This window comes from Serinus canaria, chromosome 2 (assembly GCF_022539315.1).
Source record: "Serinus canaria isolate serCan28SL12 chromosome 2, serCan2020, whole genome shotgun sequence".
Classification (NCBI taxonomy): domain Eukaryota; kingdom Metazoa; phylum Chordata; class Aves; order Passeriformes; family Fringillidae; genus Serinus; species Serinus canaria.
This window is the reverse complement of record NC_066315.1, coordinates 94,667,272-94,685,316: the sequence shown is the minus strand read 5'-3', so window position 1 is coordinate 94,685,316 and position 18,045 is coordinate 94,667,272. Positions and strand designations below refer to the sequence as shown.

At 34.6% G+C, this 18,045-nt stretch overlaps 1 protein-coding gene across 1 annotated transcript in view; it reads right to left on the bottom strand.

Moving 5' to 3' along the window:
* Positions 1-13,060: 13,060 nt before the first annotated feature.
* The window catches only part of NETO1 (neuropilin and tolloid like 1), a 62,257-nt gene continuing 57,272 nt past the window's right edge, over positions 13,061-18,045 (bottom strand). The window contains exons 9-11 of the mRNA XM_009101699.4: positions 15,640-16,198; positions 14,425-14,499; positions 13,061-13,197 (exon numbers count right to left, since the gene is read on the bottom strand). Of these exons, the coding sequence (XP_009099947.1) occupies positions 14,439-14,499; positions 15,640-16,198 (620 nt within the window). The 3' untranslated portion in view covers positions 13,061-13,197; positions 14,425-14,438. The remainder of the gene's footprint in view (positions 13,198-14,424; positions 14,500-15,639; positions 16,199-18,045) is intronic.

Below are 18,045 nucleotides of genomic sequence, written 5' to 3'. Positions count from 1 at the left end.
TTTTCATGTGGTTTTCAAATTATCCATTTATCACTTTCAGATGAAAGGTGTGGCTACAATCAGCAAGATCAATAGACATCAAAGCTCTCTAAGCAAGGTTTAGCAACTGCTTCCTTAACACATATATAGCTTGGATACTAAAGTTAGCCAGTGCCATTGGATTATAAATAATATCTTGATCTGTGGTTCCCATTTGATTTATCTGTGGTTACCATTTGATTTGACTAAACAAATATTACATTCCTGTCTTACAGTGACATTGGCAAGATTTCAAACCCTGGAAGCTGTCCAGGATGTACAGTGCATAGAAAAGACTGTACATTGATTTTCAGACAAAAGAAAAAATATCAGTCAAGAGGAAATGTTTTACTGGAGAGGTCTTCACAACAAAAGGCTGAATTGAGAAAAATTCTTTCTTGCCCTTACTACAATTAGAGCAAGGAACTTAGAGTGTGCAGGAAAACACTCAAGAATCCTAATCAGAGGGAAAAGTTAATGACATGATAGCATCCAATATATTCTTTAAGCTAGTGATAAAGTCAACAATTAGACAAAGTTATTCAGACACCAAATAGGTTGTTTTCAGCAGTTTTAAGTCTTTTCAATATTCATGAGACAGGCATTTCAGATCAGTCTGTAATATTCCTTAGAGACCTAGATAAATCAATAAACAAGGCCATAATGAATTTGCAAGATAGTTTTGCCATTAGAAAACCTTGTAAGTAGCTAATAGTTTAATTCTTACAAGGAATGGGAATTGCCCTCATGCATCTAACACCCTACACCCTGTAATTTAGGTTTTAAAATAAAACAGTAGACTTAATCACACAATTTAAAATAATGTTTTACCAATTTGGCACATCAATAGACTGGGGAGGGAATTTTAATTTCTCTCTTTCTATTATTAAACCCAAGTGAAAATTTAAATTTTCCTTAATTTCAGATGCTCTAGAAAGGCCTTCAGTTACCATCTTGTGTATACCAATATGCTGTGTCAATGTGCACAGAAAAGTGAAAACTAGCATATTTTTTGCCTTGCACTTAAGGCCCAAATCAATGGCTGTAATGCAAAATTTGGATTTTCAAATATTTTCCTGAATGGAGGGTAATATATCTCTGTTCTAGTATTAGCCAGTCAGTGCTACTGGTACATGCCCGGCCACCCAACAAGTACATGGTCGCCAGAACAAATCTGAAGGAAAATCGAGCCAGGGTCACACAGAATCATAAATATTATCAGAGACTTTCAAGATCATCCAGTGCACCCATCAGCCTGGCACCACCACAATCACCCCTAAACCATATGCCTGAGGGAGAATTCTGGACTGCTCTTGAACACTTCCAGAGAGGGTGACTCCACAACCTTCCTGGGCAATTTATTTTAATGATTAACCATTGTTCTCAGTGATAAACATTTTTCTAACATCTGATTTGAACCTTCCCTTGCACAGCTTAAGCCGTTTCTTTGCATTCTTTTAACTAAAAAATTACAGAAGTGACTGACTCCCACATCACCACAACCTCCTTTCAGGTAGTTTTAGAGAGCAATGGGTTCCCCCCTCAGCCTCCTCATTCCCTTTCTCTTTCCCTTCTTCTCTCCACCACTGAAATAACTTCCTTCTTTCTGAAGGAATGGACCAACATTCAAGAATGTTTTAGAGGTGTTGCTTTGCCCACATCTCCCTCTTCAAGCTCTTATCTGAATCTTCAGTCCCTGAGATCACTTTCCTTTTACCTGTATTGTCAGGGATAACAACCAATGAGAAAAAATGGATCAAAAGGGCTTATTTCCAGTAGTTTTCCCTGATGTAAGCACTGATCTGATGGATGTAAAAAGAATGAATGGATAAATGTAATAATGTTTCAGAAACTAATCCAACTATCAGTAATAATAATCTAGTTTTCACAATGGGCATTTTGTTAAATATAAAGGAGGATTATTTTTTTTTCTGGAGAGTCTGATGAACAAGGATTCTTAATAATCAAATACATTTTTTCCCTTTTTATCTTTTTTAAATTCAAAGAGGAGACAGAGAATGTGTATGTTTGCTCTCATACCCCTTATTCATCATCTCATTTCCCAATTCATCCTCAAGCAAGCACATTTGGTAGATTAAAACTCCACTAGGAAAAAAATAATGTTCCTGCCTTTTCTCTCTTTAGAAACCATCAAAACTAAAGCATATCCTGAAAAGTTTTAAAATAAAGCAGCCTCCCTTTACCTACACACAAAGGAACTCTTAATTAAAAGTTACAGAAGGACAGACAAAAAAGCAATAACACAATATCAAAGAACGTGTGGACGAGAAGGAAATGTTCACCCTGAGATATTTAATATTTTAATTGGTTATCTGGAAGAAATAAGAAACTGCATGTTATGAGTCTGATTCTAACCTTATTAAATTCAGTGGCAAAAAGCCCAGTGAGTTCAATGGGGCCAAGATGAAGCTCTAATTGAATTAGAAACTGACTTCAGATAAAATATGTTGCCTTCTTCCCCACATCTTCCCATTTTAGCAAAAAGAAATAAGAAAGATTTATTGAAATTCGTCACAGAGGCAGTCAACTGAGTTTATTTTGACCTGGATCAAAAGAAATAAGTATTCATGAGGAGAGTAGTTTTGACTATAAATTCATTCAAATAACAATACTGGACACAGTAGAGGCTGACTACTCTACTGAAGTGTTTAAAATCTTTCCTGCACAAAACCCTAAGTTGTCTAAAAACCTTGGAGACAGGGTAGGTCTATTTAAACACAAAAAATAAGAGCTGTCCTCTAAAAACTAAGTGAAAATGCAAGATTAGTTGATAGGAAAAGACCACTACTGTGTGTATAATTCCCTCTGCAAGTCAGCATTTTCTGTAAGCTCAGATAAGGTGTAAGTTCACATAAGGAGGGGCTGACAAATGAAAACTTCCCTCCCTTTTACAGTTTGCAAGAACACTTATCAGTTGTTACTGGTAAAGCAGCAGCAATAATACACTAGGAAAAGACCTCAGTTTCCCTTTTCCAACAACTCCTCAGGGTCTTTGTCCTCCAGCTGCTGCTGGTTATTATCACCCCTGTGACCTTGGTCATCTGTCAGAGTGACTGCATGGAGAGGAGGGTGGCTGCTGTGTAAGGCAAGTGTTGAGAAACATCTCTCCTTCTCTAGGGATTTTCTTCCAGCCCTCAGAAGTAGGAGTTCTCAAGTTCTACTGGAATAGCAGAATTGAAACATGGAAAGACACAAGCAATATCAGAGACTGCCTTCAACTGGAAGGTTTCAGATACTGTTACCTGAAGCCGTGAATTCAGCTTAATGGAGAAAAATTCTAAAACTAATTGCCTGAAGCACAACACTGTAGTTGTTCTTACATAGCTCTCTGTTAAATAACTCATGTGAGAATGATTCCTTTTCTTTTTGAAGAGAAACATTCATTATATTAAGAGGGAAAGTGAAAGGAGTAAATAGGAGTCCCATTCCTTGGCCCACTGGTTAGAGGCCATTTTCTTTCATGTGGCAGGCTAAGATTGAAACCTCCCAGATCAGCTTCAGAGTTGCATGAAAATGAGCAATCACCTACTAATAAATTAGAAGACTGTCAGACAGCCTTAATCTGCATCTCATGTGTTTGGTTTGTTTGTTTTTTTTTTCCTTGATGACAGGAAAGAAGCACTTTTACAGCAGCAGGACTTTACAGTACTTTGATTTTTGATGGGCTGAAGGGTCTAAAAGTTTTAAAGTTTTTCTGATGAGGCTGTTTCCTTCTTGGCCTCTCCTTGCAGTGGCACAGGCTTGGGGAAATGACAAATACCCATCTTTCCTTTGGCTTCTGTTGTGCTTCAGCCAGAAAAGGTTAAACCCTCACAGATGTCAACCAAGATTCATTCAGCTGAGACATTAAATATCTTTGACTAATATCCATGAAGGAAGATTTAAAGACACAGAAACCAATAACAAAATACAAATAAAGTTAGGGTGAAGTTTCCTTAGTCATGAGCTGATTGAACAGATATTTCCTAAACAACATGATATTTTTAGCTGCATCTTTTTTCCCCCAGAGTAAAACGTTACCAGCATCTTCAGAAAGTGAAATGATAAGTTTTTTTAATATATGTTCAACGTCATATAAATTGAAATACGTTTTGAAATGCCAAGCATAAAATATTCTGGAAACAGATGAAAAGCTTCCTTTGTATTTCTCTGTCCAACTTCTTTGTGTAATACCAGTCCAAATACTTGCAGCATTAGCTTGGGCACATTTGCAGTTTTCAGCAAGCTGATGACTGCTTATTGCTGTCTGGGGACATACAAACTCCTGTGTTCATAATAGAATACCCATGTATCTGGGAGATATGCCTACTAAGTGATGGAAAGCATGCCACATTAGAAAACTGATTGTATATGTCAGCATAAGCACCACATTTTAACAAATTAGTCAGTATTAAACTCTACAATATGCATGACTTGGAGTGGGGAGAGATTCATGACTTTTGTTCAAACTTGAGCTTTCTGCAGATTTTTAAATCTAGAATGAATTTCCTGCTGAAACCAACAAAGTCAAAATGCTGCAATATTCTCATTTCATGTTTATTGCATTTATGAATTTTATGAAACTTCAATAACGATCTGGGGAAAGGCTTGCATAAGCATCATCCTTGCATGTTATGATTGAAAGCCTATATCAGCACAGAATTCCCCCCAAACAATACATTACCCAAGCAGTAGATGCAGAGATAAGCATTACTATTATCATAAAAGAAAAAAAATCTCTTTTGTGCTTTTGTTCTCCATTTCTCCTTCACAATGTTTGCTATTATTACAGAAATCAGCATATGAAAAAGGACAAAGGAAAACTCCTTAGAGGTGACTCCATACTGCCTTTTCTCTAAAAGGTCCTTTTCTAGGGTTTTGTGGATTGCATCCTTGAATGTGACCTTATAAAATGGCATTGTATTTTGTCCCATTTTTGAAACAATGCTCTATGATTGCAATGCTGACTAGATGCCATAGCTATGCAATATTTTTCTAGGCTCAACAGGAGTTCCATATTGTAGTTCCTGTGATCTATACATGATCTATACATGATTTATAAAATAAGTGAAGTAGTGGAAATTGTCAGAACTGTCTTTCTAACACCTTTAAACAGCATTTAGGAATGTAGAGAGTCCATAAATCTCAGAAGTAGATGAAGACAACTTAACTAAACTGTTAGCAGACAATGCCTGATACAGCTCTAAAAAAAAATCACTATAAACTCATTAAAAGATTTGCAAATTATACAAAAAGAACAGAAGTGGCTCCACCCTGTATTGTGTTGTACATTAATTTTAGGCACAAGTGTACAATTATTTATTTACTTACCTTTCCTGGGGTTTTGCTTTTTTTTTTCCTTATCATCCTCCTTTGACTTCCACTTTCTCCTCAATATACTTTGAAATTGAAGACAAGGACTGTTTTCACATAGCAAAAATACAATCTGGTGAATTGAAATGTTAAGGGTTTTTCCACCTAGAAGTAGTAGGCACCACGTGGCTCTAGTACTCAGATTGTTCTTCTCATTGAGAAAATGGATTAGTAATCTTCTGATGAAAAGTTTTTCTCCTTTCTTCTGACACGGCTGGTATGCAGCACTGACAAAAGTCAGCTTCAAACTGGATAGCAGGTCCTGAGAGGCTGGAGAGCTTTGAAATGTTAATAAATGTCAAGGAGTGAGGTAAGATAACACAATTTAAATCTTCAGAACTTCATTCTCAAGCTAAATGTCATTTGAGCCATGGCATAAAAAAGGAAACATTTGAAAAGTGTTTATCAGTGAACAGGTTTCAAGAATGCTAAAGAAAATCCAGACAGAGTGATAGAATGTATTTTGAATTAAATTAGCTACCATCTAATTTCTACATTAATTTAGTAAAATGTAAAGACAAATAAAATGCAATACAGCTATGTTAAAGGTTGACTGAACCAAATTTTTCATCACCCACTAACTTCTGTTATTACCATCATAGGTGGAGGTGGGTTTTGTAGTCTTAACAAAAATGACAAGAGCCTGTCAGAAAGACCCTTCTGAGCTATCAGCTCATTTAGTGCCACCAGCAGAAGAGGGTGTTGGGCCTCAGGGGCTGAATGACAAGATTCTAATTCAGGAACTCTAAGAGAGAACTTCTAATTTACTTAATTGGCTATAATGCCCTTGGTATGTCATAGCTTTAAATAATATACCTTATAGTAAGGAAACCAAAGAGACTAAAATTTTGCAGTATTTCAAGTGTATTTACTAGGTTCAGAATCACACACCAAACTCCTAAATATTTTCACTACCGTGATCTACTTCTGTTCCTTCTTAAATATTGCATTTTATACCTCCCATTTAAATGGATTGTTCATCACCATGCAAAGATTGTAAAGAAAGGAGCTTGTGGAAAATATGTTTGATTATTTCTGAGATGAGATGCACTCATTTTCTCAAAGCATTAAAAAGTTTCTAAATGTTCCCTTACTTTTTACTCCATATATTCCAAACAGATGTGTGTTTAAAACTTCATGTTATATAGTTTATGTCCCTGTTGAGATTTCCATAAAAGTTTATGCCTGTTGAGATTTCTCTCTTGATCAAATCCAGCTGAATAAGAAAATCTTACAAAACTAAAATTGTGCAGATCTTCTAGAGTAATTTCCTATTTTTATTTTTATGCATCCCTAATTTAATAATTTTCTAGCAGCGCATTGTGATCCAAATAAACGTTAATGACATTTGATAGACTTTTTAAAAAAATCTGTATACTATATGCCAGCACAGGAAATTTTTTATTTTTGAGTCCCTATAAGCTACTGAATTGCAAAAGAGATGCTAATCTGATAGACCCATAAAGGCTACAAAGTTTGCATCACAAAAGGAAGGAGTAAAACTAAGAATCTTAGCTGAATTAAAGGAAAAAAAAATCCCAGATCTGAAAACTGTTGCATGTTTAATAAAAATGTCACAAAATCCTTGCTGCTTTCTGCTATTGACTCCAAGTTTTCCATGTTAACATCACTCTCTTCTTCAATCATCAAAGAGATGGTGATGTTACAAATGGAGATGTCACATTGGCATTTTAAAAATGTAAGATTGAAATTATTTCTAGTGAAATAATATTTGCCTAGATTAGTGTAGACTTTCTACCAAGATACTAAAAACTAACAAGATACTTTATGTCACTGAAGTTATTCTCAAATGACAGCACAAGTCTCTGGGCCTGGATCTTGGCCACGCGACGTAGATAACAGTTGAAGAAATTCTTCCTGCAGGCAGAGCTGTTTCATTATTAAAGTGGTGCCAGATATGCTCAGAATACCAAACAAAATCACCCCATGGGTGTTTTATGCACCAAAGCTAGTCAGTAGAATGTGGGAGTGAAAATGTTGGAAAGAAATTAAAAATGTCTTCCATTTGGCAAGGAAAACTCAAAATGCAGAGACTTGTCTCTGAAAAAAAGAAAGACAGTAATTCTTTCTGACCAGCAAAATCAGTTGAGCTTAAAATAAAGGATATCAGCACTTTAGAGATTTTAAATGTTAAATTTGTATTTTTTAATTTGTATACGGACATAAAATCACTCATATTCCTGAACTGAATTTTATCTTATGATAATATGAAATTTATTTTAAAAATGAAGGCCTGGATTGGGTTTGTATAGTAACCAAGGGATTAACTGTAACTTCTGAAAATATTATTGTTGCTTTGATCATTGGGAAAATATGCTTACTTTAGGTTTCTAGTGTTTGTTTTCATTGTTTTGCTTCTCTTTTCAAATTTACATAGATCACATAGGTAAAGAGCAATAAATTTCCTTTAAATCACTGATATTTAAAACAAATGGAAAGAGTAGATGACTTGTGTTGAAAACTCCTCTGGCACTAAGAAATGAGAATGAAGCTCTCCTTACCCAGTATAAATTAAATTTTTGGCTTCACTAAAGATGGTGGAAGTTCTTTACTTTCAACAAACTGATTTTTCCTAACTAAAACTTTCACTGAACTCAGAAAGAAACAGGATCTAGAAGGAGGATATGACTAAAGCATGAATCAGGCCCTGCAGTTTTACAAGTAAAATCTCAGATGAAAAGTGTTTTCATTTAGTGATGCAGTTGATCCCACTGAATGGTTCATTTACCTAGATACATTAATCTATGCAAAAAAAAAAAGCACCTTTTTTATCACAACAGCTGCAGCAAGTACCACAGGTATTTTCACATCTAGCTTAAATAAATATCAACTAATTTCTTTCCTGTAAAGCTGCCATTTTTTAAAGTTACTAAGTCTGTTTATGATGTACCTTTCTGGAGGACTGACTGAAGAATAGAAAACTTAAAAGATCTAAATAACTAGATGTTGCAGGTGCTGCATGTAGCAGCACAAGACTACCCTCATAGGCCCACTAAGTCCTTGTCTGCCTACATTTACACAAGAAGCTTTAAAGTCCTGCAGAGGTCTGAATAGAATTGGTACTCACAGTTGTAGCATCCTTCTCCTTGGGATAAAGAAGGCTTGAACCACAGTTTTCCTTTGTCTGAGAATAAAGGGATGAAATGATGCTGCATGGAGCTGGTCAGGCCTGTAACTTTGGTAAAGAAATCAAAGCAGTCTTGTTCTTTCAATTTTTCCTTATGGTCTTCTTAATTTGTCTCTCTTCTCCCAGCTAGGATTCGTTGCTTGAAGGGGATAGCAGCTTCCCTTTTTTTCCCATAGTGACCTTGTTTGCAAATTGCAGATGGATCAGCACAGTTCCTTTTCCTGGGAAAGAAAATGGATGGAAGCAGCAATTCCTGCTTCTTCTGGTAGCTGATGTTCTTACCTTGGTATTCTTACCTTGCCTCTGCCACACCATTGGCAGGTGGTTGCCAGGCTGTGCAGTGTTGTAATAGGTATGTGAAGGAGGCAAGGACATGGATTTATGTTGTGTGGAGATACATACTAATATAAATGCAGCACAGAAGAAAACTTAGAAGTGCTGGAAATAGTTAGACAATGGTGTTAACTGGGAGAAGACACATGGTGGATGAAAACTGAGGTATGGCTGTAACAGGAGTGGTCATGCCAACACATGGAGGTAGACAGCCCAGACAGCACTGATGCACAGTCATTAAAATGCAGACCCAGTATACCCTAATGAGCCCATCCTGCTGTCCATTCCAGTGCTTCATGGCTTTTCTTGTTTTACATAAATTGAGGGTGATTAGGATATGCTGAGATCTCATGGTTTTGTTTTGCTGTTTATAGGCAAGCTATGATTAAGATGGTTCTAAAGTGGCAGATGGGATAAGAGGTGGTGGATTCAAGGGTAGCACAAAGGCAGAGAGCTGGTAGGACTTCAGCATTTCAGTGAATTTTGAGGTGAGATGGGAACAGAACTAAACTCGAACTAAACTCACTGTGGACAGAAATGAAAGGCAGCAAGTGATAAAGATGCAAAGTGATCATCAAAGAGTAAAGAGGGATGATCCTAAGGTAATGATGAAGAGCAGTGGAGTTGTGAATGTGAGACTTCACATCAAGTGCTGAGCCACAAAGGAGGAGATATTTTCAGATCAGATATAGACTTCTATGTTCAAAAGTTTTGAATGGTGCAGCTTTTATGCTTTGTATAAGCCTGTATACTTCAGCTGTGCTCTCTCAGCTGAAATAGCTTTGTGGTATCAGGGAGATTCACACATAAAGTAGAAGACACACCAAAAACCCCAATTTTTATTTGTAGCACAGTGTTCTGTGAAGTATTAGTTCTTTCTTTCGGGGCTGGACATGAACAGAATGCTTTTATTTGGTGGTTAAAGAATTTATCTATTTTTTGTCCTAAAAATGCTGTCAAATTTGGGAATAGGTATAAGCAAAAGTCCTTTATATTCTTCTTCTAATTATAATACCTTTCTGTGTTTCTTTTCTTTGTCTGATTTTTTTGAGGAGTGTGGGAGGGTGTGGGGGATAACAATTTCTCTTTAACAAGAAACCTTCCTACTTTCTCCTATTCCCTCTCACTGGCTACATTGTTGATAGATTCAAGAGAATATCTACAGCATAAAAATTGAGAAAAATTGAAGGATTAGGAGCAAACATTTATCAGACTCTTTTTTTCCAAGCTGTTTTTAGAATGGTGAAGAGAGAAAAAGTTTAAATGGGGATGATTTACAATATGAAATTCCTGAGTTTTTTAAATGATGCTGTAGAGAGTCCTTGACAAATTGCAAAGACCATATTTCCTGCAGCAGAGAAAAAAGGTTGGGCATGACTGTTCAACTATGGTGCAAAAAGAAAAGTATATCCATACTACTTCATCCCTGGAGAGGAAGAAAAAAACCAGACCACAAAATTATAAAAAATATTTCTATGCACTATGATAGAACCTCATTTTTTAAAAGTATTTAAGAAATAACCATCCTGTCAACATAGCTGTAGATCACACTCATCGCACCAGTCAAACCAAAATTATCTAGAAAATATAATTCTTAGTTTTAGTTTAAGTCAAACATGAGGTAAAATGCATGAAGCTAGGACTAGCTCAACTAATCCTCAGTAATTTACTGTGTTATACAATATTAACACATACAATTGCGTAAATTTACCCAAACTTCCTTTCCATAAACTTTATAGCTTATATGAACTTCCTTCTGGTTTTAAACAAGTGGATTTATAATAATGAAAAATACTGATAGGGAAGGAAAACTGTTTACTCTCAGAAACAACCCCTTTCATTTTAATATTTTGGGTTTCATAGGTCTCATAAAGATATCCTTCTATTGTGTGATAAGAAGCAAATATTATCTTTACTGTTTGTGGTACACTGGACTAGGCTATTATTCACACTGACTATACAAAGAATTCAATTACTGTAAATTAAATATTTTAATTATAGTATTTTATCTGTGTTTGAATTCATTTTTGTTTATATTTGTAATAGCTATTATTTGACCCTGTTACTCCAGTATACATGCATTTTGTACTTACAATGGTTTTTGTTTTAGGATATACCTAGTTACTAGGCACTATGTTTCTAAAGGAGTTTCCAGGATCAAGCATTACCATTCTCACTTTGCTTGACTTGTTCAGCAATTTATGTTTCTCCATCCTTTTTCTGTGGCACAATTAGATATTTTTAAAAGAAAGCAATGGTGCCCATGCAATATAATTATTAATATCCATGTTCTCTCCAGTTCAGTTCTTTCAGTTAACATTTCACTGGAAAAATCTTAAGGTTAGATTTATTGTGTACTTTTTTAGGAGGGACTAGACAAACTCTGTGTTACAGTGGGATTTAGGCACTTAGATATAATTATACAGCAACTTTAAAAAACAAGTTCAGCACGAATGCTAGAATTAATTAAAAGCTAAATTACTGTTTAGATTCTTCCTTATTTTAAACACTATCTCCAATACTAAATATCTATAAATATTCATACAAGTGTCTGCATATATATGCATTTCTTTTAGCAAGCCTTTAACTCTACCTTTATTTTGTAAGGGATGCATGGGTGCATCCATTTTAAGCATGGATGCGGCAAATATCTTAACATTTATTTAAAAAAAGGGATGGTAAACAAGGACTTGAAAAGGTTAATGAAAAAAACAGTGATAAATTGTATGAGCTTGTGAAGAGATACTGATCTGGAAACGAACTATTAGTGCATGCTGCAAACCCATGGAACTGAGGCATGACTCAATGACTCTCAATGACTGCAGAAGACAGAGGACTGTTTTTTAGCTAATATGTGAAAACAAACAAATTATTCAAGGTAAAAAAAAAAAAAGTAAAATACATCGTTAATATAAAAGTGGTCAAATACCTGAAATACTTCTTCTCTTGTCACTATTACATCATGGTTTTAGAAATCAGATTGTCCGTATTTTGATTATGCAAATTATATATAATATATTTAAATAGCTCATCCAGATCACCTTTTTTTTATGTCAGTCTTTTGGGTTTTCTTTTTTCCCCAAGTAATTATAGTTTAGGAACATAGATGGAATTCTTTACAATTTTTCTAGTAAATCTAGCAACATTTTCATGCAGAAAAACCTAACCTTGAATGCCTCAAGATATTTCAGACGGAGCTGAGATTTGTTTTTGAGGAAAACTTGAAAGATACACTTTAAATAGAAAATTAAACTATGATTTTATGCATGGTTTTTGAGTTCTTAGATGAGGAGGCTTTCAACTTTACATAATAGTGGCTCTTCAACCTATAGTAATTCCATAACAACATAAGCTCTCAAATTTGATTTTGGTGTTGGTTATCAATACCTACAGCTTGAATTCCAAATACAATTTTATCTTACATAAAGAAATGGTTTGTGTCTGTATTTCTAAAGTTGGAACCCAACCATAAGATTTGTGTAACTGATAAAAATCTGCTACTCTACTGGATGGAAGTAAACTTCCTAATAATTGTCATGGAAATAACTTAGTTACTAGTAAAGAATGGAATGAATAGATTATCAAAAACCTTTTAGCTGAAATTAGGTGATCAACCTATTATGAATTCATTTAAGTCTTTAAAAATTAATGCATTTTGTTCAGTAATTGAGGGATGAGAGACAGTTGATTCTCTGCTCTGTGTTTCAAGTTCCTAGAAACTACATTTTGAGCTTAATCTCCTGAATTACACAGGATTGGTAAATTAGGTAAAAGAAAACATTGCATTAAACTCAAGGTACGAAATTATTATACATTATTTTATGTATTTTTATATAAAAGTTACAAGTAGCAAGCATATGACACAGAAATGGAACAGTAACAGCAATAACTGTGAATGCATGCTTTTTACAATGTATCTAATAAAGGGATTTTTGCCAACTCAAATATTCAGTAACATACATGCAGATTAATTTCTCAATGTCAAATTCAGTCATATTGCTAGATGCTTATCCAACAAACGTTTCTATTGAAGTGATTATGAATGGCTAAATACCTGATTTCAATAAATTGTTCCTGAAATTGGGAATTTTACTTGCAACAAAAAGAAGAGAGAAAAAAACAAAAAGATAAATGACTGATAAGCATAATAACCAAAGTCTTATTGCCTTCTAGTAATTTTACTCAACACTGCTGAATATTTTCATGATAAGAGAATAGCTGGTCAGAGTCCATAAAACCTCTAGCTGGTGTTTCCAAGGACGATAGTTTCCCATTTCATTGTAGCATGTTCAAAATCACCCAGGAGCGCACTATTCTCAAGCAGTCTATATAATGAAAACAACGTACATATAACAAAAGTTCAATGTAAATCTTCTTCCACATATCACACAACATAGAAGTAAATAACAGACATAGATCAGCTTAAAGACAACTATGACTTTAAATAAATAAGTAAATAAATAGAAGGATAATCTCAGGAACTAATTTCTTCCTCAAGTTTCCAACAAATCTGTAAATATTTTAATAACTAAGGAGCACTTTGTGGCCAGAAACCAAATTAAAAAAGAAATATATTTTTGTGCAATGGGAATATCTTGCTAAGGAGCTAAGATATGTCTATACTTCTTAGGTTTGCATAAAGGCAATTAAATTAAATTGGAAAATTGTCCACTCTCTCTTTCAGAGAGCTGAGATAATTCATTATAGATTTTTCCATTCAGTTTGCATGACTGCATGAATAGTTCTCTGAAATCAAAACTAAGTTAAAATATGCTCCCTCTGAGGAGAAAAATTCAGAAAAAATATTTACTTAAACTATCTACAGGCAATAAAACCATTAATGGATTATTTCACTGTAAAATTGCTTTATGCATATATACACATAAAAATGTATATACACATATCTATGTTTATATATCCACATATATAACCTGACAGACTAGCAGCTATCCATAGCCTCATTATAAACATCTGAAATTATGTTTATTAAGTGCTGATAAAAATTTTGCAAAATGAAAATTATAAGAAAATACTCCAAAAAGTAAGTTTAATTTGAAAACATTAACTTTAGTGCTAGAACCTCTAAATTCATCAATACTAACACACGCTCTTCCTCCAACACTTCACAAGATTAGATGAAAAAAATGAACTGAAAACACATAGTTCCACATCTTGCTGACTTGAATTAAATAGCCAAGTTTTACATTCTATTTCACATGCTGGGACTCTAACTTCTATTTCCATAAATAATAATTAAGAAATAAATAAATAAAATGCAAAAGCCATGCAAAGCACATGACTCTATCACGCAGCTGGAATTAAGACAGTTCCTGCTAAGGGCTGACTTAAATTCTATCAAGAAAAAGGAATTAACAGGTTTTGCTTAGCTTGCAAAGCTAAAGTGGTCATCTGGCTTTCAGATTTTTTAACATTCAAACCTGTTTCCATATAAGATGACATACAATTTGAGACCTAATGTGCATTTTAGCAATGTAACAAATAAAATGGAAAGCAACAGATGGTTCAATTGCTGTACAGATTTGTTTACTTACCTCAGGTTTTTCTCTTAGACCCTAGTTGTGTTGTACTCAGACTCATGTTTGCTTAGAGACCCAATGAGGCAGAACCTGGAATGTTATGGCTATTTCATTCAAAATAATAGTGTTTGCATAGAAGAAAAGAAATATATGCATATAGATACTTTATAAACAGTACTCTTTGATAATCTGATAGGTATTCATGAAGTAATTTACATAGACATGCAATGGGATTAAAATAACCAAATAACTTTCTTTTCTTTTTAAGAGAAAGAAATGCCTTAATGTGAAAAGAAAATATGGAGGGCATGTAAACAATAACAAGAAATGCATAAGTAATGCATGCAAGAGAAAACACAAATATATTTAAAAAGGGTTATGTATTCTTTTTCAAAAAAATTGTTCATCAATTTTTGGTTTTCTTTTTCTTTTACTTGTAAACTTTTAATCATTCATATTTACAGTGATTCAAAGTGCAATATACAGAAAAAATAGCTCTTTTATCAAAAATATTCTGCTTGATTTTACTTTTTTTTTATTGTTTACAAATATTCCCTTAAAATCATTTTTTATATGTAAATGTATATGTGTTCATTATGTTGGCTCGTGTTGTAATCTGTCTTGACAAACAAAAATGCTGTGATCAATAATGGAACAGATACAGTAAAGTTTTGGAAATACTGTCATTCATTATAGAAAAGGCAATGTGCCATGAGGAAAGGGGTTTCCTTAACCCAAGACTGTGTTCCTCATTCTTGTGTCATGTATTCAAATGGACACATGTATCTTAAATTTATTGATGAATTTATTTAGAGATGGTTAGACCAACAGTGGATGGTATTCAAGGCCACCTCAGTTAAAAGGAAATGTAATGTGGCTGTTCCAAAAATCTAAATTCACACAATCTTCTTTGGTTTTTAAAAATTGTCCCTGTCCTCTGTTGACCTATGTGTGTATGCATGAAGGTGTATATAAAACAGTAAAAGAAAAAGAAAGAAAGAAAGTAGAAAGGTAAAACGGAGATAAAGGATCCTTCAGGAAGGAGGAGCAGAGATGAGAAAGAGAGACAGAAGGAGATCATATAATGGCATGTGCTATCAAGAAACAGAAATTTAAACAAGAAATAAAGAGGAAAGAAAATATGTCTTTACTGATCAAAGAGTGAATATGTTTGGGCAATCAAGTCCTCACACAATAGTTAGTCTTCATCAAAAATCTATTGATACTGACCGCTGAACAGCTTTATCATGTCTGGACAGCCTGTGACTTGTGGTTGGCACCTCTTCAATTTCGTCTATCTCGCACGCATCAGCAGCATCTTGTGAGTAGCTATGCTTCATGACAAGGATATTTCTCCTGTTCATGGGCTGAACAAGTGGTTTTACAGGCTGGGGTTGTATTTCTGTCAAGACAGAAGCATCTCTTGTGCTGAGGTTACTACGGCTGCCCTTAATACTAGACACTTGTGATCCACAGTGATGGTCATGAATGCATTTTGAAGAGGATCTCCGCAGTTTATGATAATTTTCAAAGTCATCTGCAACGTCAGCAAGGTCAGCTGTAGTCCCTGTCCCTCTAAGGGTGCATAACTCATAATGAGGAGGCTCAAACACCTCCTGGAATACTGTTTGATCAAAGTCTGCTTTCCTTTGGACAAATTTTTTACGAGGCTGCTTGATCTGTACTATAATAGAGATAACAATGAGGATGATCACAATGCAAGAAGTCACCCCAATTATAGTCCCACTGGTATTGGTAAGTTGATCCAATAGGTTTGCTTTTCTCTTTTCTGTGTGACAGGGAATAAAAAAAGAAAAAAGCACAGCATTAATTGCAAATTGCAGTTCAAGAACAAAAACAACCATGATGGGTTCACAGATTACTGCAAGGCTGAGCCTAGTCTATTTCTGAGTTCACTTAATCAATCTCACCAGCAAAAAAGAAAAGGGTAAGAAATCAGATATTTGTGAAATCCAAATAAGCAACACACAAATCCTTTGTGTGCCTATTCACCTGGAAACTTATTTATTCAGGGTATATTGCAAGTTTAATTAAACAAAATAATTATTTCCATTTTTTTAAAAACACAAACACCATAACAAGCAGATGGCTTCAGTGTCACCTCTGAACTCCATTTGGCTGTTAAAGCCCCCAAGACTTTTACAGATGTTCTCTTCATTATTTTCTCTCTCTCCCAGTAAATATATGCAGCTAGTACATTAGGTCCTATGAAAGACCAAGATTTTACAGGATTTAAGTCTAATATTTTTTGAGCTGAGTGGAAATTTTGGCAGCGTTCAATGAAAAAGCTAAACCAGGAGAAAACAGAATAGTTATTCAAATTTAGATTTCAGAAAGGGAAAAAAAAAACAAATTTGTGCAAGTTATTTCTGCTTTTCTTTCCCCCCTATTAATTACCAAAACCTTTCTTAACTGCCATAAAAATCTAAAAGCTGATCATACTTACTACCCTTTACTCAGGAGCCTCTAATAAGTTAGTCAGCAAATTCTGTGTTGTGAATAAAGCAAAAAAATGAAGTAAAATAATAAAATAAAACCAGTTTCTCCCTCTTCTTGTGCATCTTTTTCTGTGATTGGCTTTCACAAGGCTGCAGACACAAGGTGGTGACTGAGCCTTGTAGAAATTCAAGTTGAAAGTGCTTGCATCAGTCTCTCTCAGGCATATCAAGACAACTGTGGTTAAGTTTCAACACCCAGTTTAGTGTAATTTTTCCTGGCAACCTAGGACATATAAAAGGAATTAAGAAAAAGCCTTTGAAATGGAAGTTACTGGCACCAAAACAGTAACATTCATCTCTTCAAAATCTCCTAGTTACCAAAACTTAACTCTACAGTAGATCATTGTCTAAGCTTGCAGATTCACTCAGTATTTCTCTAATTGACTGACATAGACTCTGGAGAAAAAGCAGAGTTAGGAAAAGCAACACTACAGCAAACAACATTTCTGCTGGAATCAGCAAACCTCCTTTTTGTAGTCAGAAAAACAAGGGAGGATAAATGCACAAGACCTGATAAAAGATACATGACGAAGGAAAGATGAAAATCATTCTGGAAATTGAAGAGTGATGAAGGTTTTCTGTTTTCCTCTATTGTGAAGAAATAAAGAATGAATAATCATTTCCCAATTGTCTGTTTAGTTTCTTTGAAGAATATTATGCTATGCCACAGTTTAGCTGTGTTCTTTTGAAGTGTATGTTTTCATTTGTGTTTTACCCTATTGCACTGCTTGTCAGGATTTTACAGGCTTCAGTAGATTTATGGGCTGACTGCTAATCCACTTCATTCTGAATTTTTTTTCTTGATTGCTTCCTAAATTTGGCATATCCCATGCTTTCAGGAACAAATCTGCAGTAGGGGGGAGACAGGGGGATACAAGACAAAAGTGAACTGTCTCCCTAGCCTGCAATGGAAGTTTGTTAAGCTCTTTTCCCTGAAGACAACACAGATGCTGTTTTGAGGCTTGTTTGTTTGGTTTTTCTAACAGAACATCAGAAATATTTAGAAACCATTGTCAGTAAATGGGTAGGAGCATCACTCCCTGCCTATGAAATAAATACTACATCTGATTTCCAGATGTAATATTTACAAGCTTGTTCCTTGCACTTCAATTTCACT